This window comes from Hipposideros armiger, unplaced genomic scaffold (genome assembly GCF_001890085.2).
Source record: "Hipposideros armiger isolate ML-2016 unplaced genomic scaffold, ASM189008v1 scaffold_69, whole genome shotgun sequence".
Lineage (NCBI taxonomy): Eukaryota > Metazoa > Chordata > Mammalia > Chiroptera > Hipposideridae > Hipposideros > Hipposideros armiger.
In genome coordinates, this window is record NW_017731419.1 from 438,556 (window position 1) to 444,555 (window position 6,000).

General features: G+C 38.4%; 1 protein-coding gene across 1 annotated transcript in view; it reads left to right on the plus strand.

The window, feature by feature from the left end:
* The window catches only part of UNC79 (unc-79 subunit of NALCN channel complex), a 188,772-nt gene that overhangs the window by 22,675 nt on the left and 160,097 nt on the right, over positions 1–6,000 (plus strand). The window contains exon 7 of the mRNA XM_019642451.1: positions 426–555. Coding sequence (XP_019497996.1) covers positions 426–555 — 130 coding nt within the window. The remainder of the gene's footprint in view (positions 1–425; positions 556–6,000) is intronic.

Consider the following 6,000-nt stretch of genomic DNA (forward strand, 5'->3'; position numbering starts at 1 on the left):
TCTCTTATTCTTGGAATTTAGCAAATACTATATTATGTGACAGTTTTATTTAATTTGAAAGGTTGCTCGAGAACCTGTCTTCTTTCAAATAGTAGACATGAATTGTTAAGAAATGTGTTTTAGGAAACTATATTTAGAAATGCAGTGTTTGGCGAACTGGTTTATGCTGTTCTAAAACCTGTCTTTAAGAAGAATTTGTTAAGAGGTAGTGTCCTTTTGAACTCTACCTTGCGGGGGCTTATTTACAGAACCAATAAGTAAATAATAAAAAATAATCTTTTAATGTGATCTAATCTGAGAAGCATCCCTGGATGATGAGGTTCCAGGGGGAATTAACCACCTCTACCCCTCCACTGAAATTGAATGAGCTCCCTTTATTTTTATTAGATCATGCTAAGTCGAGATATTCTTCCCGTTTCCTTTAGGATCTTTTGTACGTGATAGCCTATGGGCCTTCACAAGTGAAACCTCCAGCTGTGCAAATGCTGTTTCATTACTGGCCCAATTTAAAACCTCCTGGGGCGATAAGCGAATACAGGGGCTTGCAGTACACAGGTAAGAAGAGAATAGCCCCGTGATGCCCCATCTTTATTTCTCCTAGGCCACATTTGGCTCACCTACTTATACGTTATTTTATTGTGCTGGATTACATTTCTGTGCCTTTAGACATTGTTCTAAGTCCTTTTTGAAACTAGGTGGTACAAAAGAAATTAATTAAAATTAATTTCGAAAGCGTTTATGACACCGTAGCCAATTGCCTAATAAGTCTCAGCCTCATTTGCTCCACACCTGGCCAGCAGTCTTAACTTCTGCTCCCTGTGCTGATCATTGGGAAGGTGTAAGCGGTGAGTAATGCTGCAGGTTTGCTCACCATGTGGCAAGACCCCAAGTGGCTAATTCTGTTCTGATAAGAAGACTTGGAGCATGCTCAACATTACCAGTTTATGCACTAAATAAAAATTAAATGACCCCAATAGCCCAATTGGACAGGAAGAGTCAACAATTGCTGAATGTTGGTATAATTTCTAACTGAGAAGTAAACACTGGATTTAAACGTAAAGTATATATTTACCCAAAACTAAATCAACCCCAGGTCCTATGCTGTGGCTTATGTTTAAATATTATAAAATCAAAGAAGCCACCTATGGCTAATGGAGTTTCTGATGCCTCTGACGTCCTCTCCCCCCACTTAATTATATACATAGTTTATAAAAATGGAAGGGGTGGGTATTTTGGCAAAGCTAGCTTTTATGCAAGTTATGGCGGGATTGTATACTGATGTTCAAGAGCCTATTCTTTCTTGGCATCACTCATCTTTCCTAAGGTTATTTGAGGTGGTTTAAAGGGGATTTAACTTAATTCAGGTGTCTGATATATGTTCCTGTTTAAAGCCAAGTGTTACACTTATTAATACCTGCTTTTGGGGCTTTGATGGTCCTTGATGCGCTTATTCTAACCTCAGAACAAATAACTTTGTCCTTAGTGGTAAGGATAATATTAAGTTAAAACAGTGAAGATAATAACTTTTAAAAACTGGAAATTGGTATCATCAATAGTAGACAATGTTTAAGTGTGGCTAAGTAGATGCTTTGCATGTAACAGCAAAAAAAGTTGGACGCATCAATAAAATAAAAGATGAAACGACTGAAATATTTGAAACCAACCCCTTCTCAACAGATCCCTGAGCTAAGCATTTATTTTACATGATGTATGAGTGGGTAACCAGTGTTAAATGAAATTTACTTGGTAAATATTGGAAAAGTAACTCATGTGCCAGGCACAGTACTTTTTGTTGATGATACAAGAGCTGACACAAAACCAGACCTTGTGGAGCTTAATACAATCTAGATATGAAAATTCATTCACTTATTCAACAAATATTTGTAGGGTGTCTACTACTAGCCAGGCATTATTCTAGGCACCGGTGGTAATGCGATGAAAAACAGAAACTAAAATCACTAATATCTTGGTGTGTACATTCCATTTGTGGAGGAAAGATCAGGAAACCACCTTGCAGTGTAATAAGTGCTCTGGTGGAGCAAATACAGTTGAACCTTGAACAACACAGGGGTGAGGTTTGCCAGCTCCCCTTCCCTGCACAGTAAAAAATCCTAGTATAACTTTAGACTCCCCAAAAACTTACCTACTGATAGGCTACTATTGACCGGAGCCTGATAGATTAAGCAGCCAATTAACACATATTTTGTATGCTGTATGTATTATATGCTGTATTCTTATAATAAAGAAAACCAGAGAAAAGAAAATATTAAGAAAATCAAAAAGAAGAGAAAATACATTTACAGGGTTTACTGAAAAAAATCTGCTTATGAGTGGACCCGCGCAGCTTAAACTGGGCTGTCCAGGGTCAACTGGGCAGAGAGCTGTAGGAACACGCAGGATGGGGCTCTGACCTCACCCTGATGGTGGGCAAGTTTGAAGAGGGTTGAGTTTGTCAAGGAAGGTTCTTCAGTGAGTGACATGTAAGCCAACACCTGGAAGAGATGCACACACTATAAACGTCATAAGGGGAGTGAATCATGAGTGGATAAAATGTGAGTTTGAAGCAGAATGAACTGCAAGGGTTCAGACTTGGAGACTAAAGATAGCACGATTGTATTTGGGAACTGGAAAATGTCATAAGTATCCAGACAGTGGGGACAGTAGGAGAGTAGGCAGGGGCAAGCAGGAAGTCTGGCAAGGCCTGTGCAGTGGTTTGGATTTCATCCTAATGGCAAGGGAAGCCACAGACAGTGAAGAAGCCCCACGATGAGATTTGACTGTTTTAGAGCATCCCAGAAACCTGGGAAACCGAGAGCTGCTTCATTTCCCCCTGTGACCACTCTTTCAGAAGGGCCAGTAAAATCTGACTCCCCGAAACACCTCAGCTTGTCCCAACTAAGATCCAAGCGGCTCTTCTTCTCTTGGCCTGTCTGAACAAGACGTCTCTGTCTACAGGCATCCGTTTCTATATTCTATCTGAACTATGGGACAAAAGATATGGGGACGATATACATTCCTGAGGCAGAGACTGTTGCAAATGTAGATGGGGAATAACTAACTCAATAGCTAGCTTTGGTTTAGGCTACCACATTAGTAGAATTGGGTTCTTGAGTTTTATACAAGTACAAGAGTTCTCCTAGTTCTTTTATGTCATAACTTCCCCATCATTGATTCTTATTTATCTTTTTATTACCTTGGTTTTTGTCTCCACAAATTAAAAAAAATGTTTTAGTTCTTTTTAATTGGTGCATTATACACATGTAGGAAAACACATGAATTATAAGTGTACGTGGAACCCCTCCCACTGTGTTTGCCGCCATGATCACCTCCTTTAGCTATCCCAAAGGTAACCACTAACCTGACTTCCAACATCAGAGATCAATTCGCCTATTTTTGAATTTTACATAAATGGAATCATACATTATTTGTGTGTGTGTGTGTGTGTGTGTGTGTGTGTGTGTGTGTGTGTAAATTGTTCATGGGTTAAGCATAATTTATATGAATATACCACAATTTATGTATCCATTGTACTATTAATGGATATTTGGGTTGTTCCCACTTTTTGGTGATTACAAGTAATGCTGCTATGAACATCCTTTTACATATATTTTGGTGCACATGTGCGTACATTTCTGTAAGATATATGCTTACAGTGGGATTGCTGGATTAGAGGCTGTGCATATATCCAGTTTTAATGGATAATGGCAAACAGTTTTCCAAAAGGGTTGTACTAATTTGTACTCCCATTAGAAGTATATGAGAGTTCTTTTTGTTTATATTCCACATTTTTGGCAATACAGTAATGCCTTGGTTTGTGAGCATAATTAGTTCTGGAAATAAACTACACGTATTGCAAAACATCGCTCATTTACCACATTAAAATGTATTAGAAATGTTTGCTCATCTTGCAAAACACTCACAAACCAAGTTACTCGCAATCCAAGGTTTTACTGTACTTTATTTTATTTGTTTTCAAAATTTTAGCCATTTTAGAGGGTATGTAAAATATCTTATTGTGGTTATAATTTGCATTAACCTGATTACTAATGCATGCTTTTAAAATATATTTATTGGCCATTTGGATATCCATATAATCTTTGTTAGTTATATACGTTGAAAAAAAAATATATTTTTTACTCTCTTAATGATGACTTTTGATTAACTGACATTTTTTATTTTACTGTGATCAAATTATTAATCTTTTTGGTTATATAAAGTGCTGTTTATATCCTAGCTAAGAAAATCTTTTCCTACTCCAAAATTATGACAATATTCTTTGTTGTTGTCCAGAATGTTTTTACCTTTTACATTTAGATGTATCTGGAATTAATTTTTCTGTATGGAGTGAGGTAAGGGTCAATTTATTTTTTTCTTTAGGATAGCCAATTGACTCAACATCATTTTTAAATTTTTTTTTAAAGATTTTTATTGGGGAATTGGGGGGATGGGAACAGTGCTGGGGAATTGGGGGAAGGGGAACAGACAAGTTGCTGTCGTTTTGTTCTTNCCCAGCTCCAGGTTGAGCTGTTGTTCAGCATCTTAGCTGTGGAGGGCAGTGTCACTGGCCCTCATATGTGGGATCCGAACCGGGGCCTGCTGGCATTCCAAGCCAGCTCTTAACCAACGCGCCACTCAGCCGGCCATCACACACTTTATTTTTATATTCTTATATTTCATGTGTGTCTTGTAAGCAGTATATCATTGTCCTTTTAAAACTCATTTTCAGGATATTTGTCTTTTAATAGTCCATTTATATGTAATGTAATTACTGGTATGTTTGATTTTAAGTCTATTTTTCTATTTGCTTTCTATTTCTCCTGTCTTTTCTGTGGAACCTTTCCCCCTCTTTTGCACTGATTAAGTGTATTTAAATATTTCATCTTAGTGAGTTATTCAGTCTTCTGTATTCTTTAATCATTAGCTTAGGGTTTGTACCATACATTTTTTTTTTTTAAAGATTTTATTGGGGAATTGGGGGAGGGGAACAGACAAGTTGCTGTCTTTTTGCTCTTCAGTCTAGTTGTGGAGGACGTTGCTTCACTGGCCCAAGTTGGCACCATCATTGCGCTCCTTCTGGGCTCAGCAGATCAGTCGCTGGCTTCTGGATGGCTGCTCATGGTGGCTTGAGGGCTGCTCATGCTGGCTGCTGGCTACACATGGTAGCCCATGGCAACCCGCTGCAGCAGGGGCTGCAGCCTACCTGTCACTGGCGACTCATGGCAGCCCAGCTCCAGGTTGAGCTGTTGTTCAGCGTCTTTGCTGTGGAGGGCAGTGTCACTGGCCCTCATATGTGGGATCCAAACTAGGGCCCTCAGGCGTCCCAAGCCAGTTCTTAACCAACGCGCCAGTTGGCCGGCCCATCCAATTTTCCATGTATTCTTTCTTTTTTTTCTCCCTTTCAGATTTTTTTCTTTTCTTTTGTTTTTTTAAATTAGTTTCAGGTGTACAACATAGTGCAGTAGTTATACTTTTTACCCCTCAAAGTGACAACCCCTCTCCCCCAATTCACCGCCTCATTCTCCCTCCCCCTCCGATATCATACCTATTGTCTATTTCTTTTATCAGTTACTAAGAGTAGAATGTTAAAATCTCCTACCCACAATTGTTGATTTGTGTATTCCTCCTTGTAGTTCTGTCAATATTTGCTGTATACATTTGGAGGCTGCATTATTACATGCATACAAATTTCAAATGCAGTATCTTTCTGGTGAATTGAAATTTTTATCATTATGAAATGCGTGTCTTTATCTGTAGTAATGTTTTTTTTTGTGTTAAAAATCTACTTTGTCTAATACTAGCTACACCAGCTTTCATGTGTGCATAGCATAACGTTTTCCACACTTTATTTTTATATTTATTTATTTATTTAAAAAAGATTTTTATTGGGGAATTGGGGGATGGGAACAGTGCTGGGAATTGGGGGAAGGGGAACAGACAAGTTGCTGTCTTTTTGTTCTTCAGTCTAGTTGTGGAGGATGTTGCTTCACTGGCCCAAGTTGG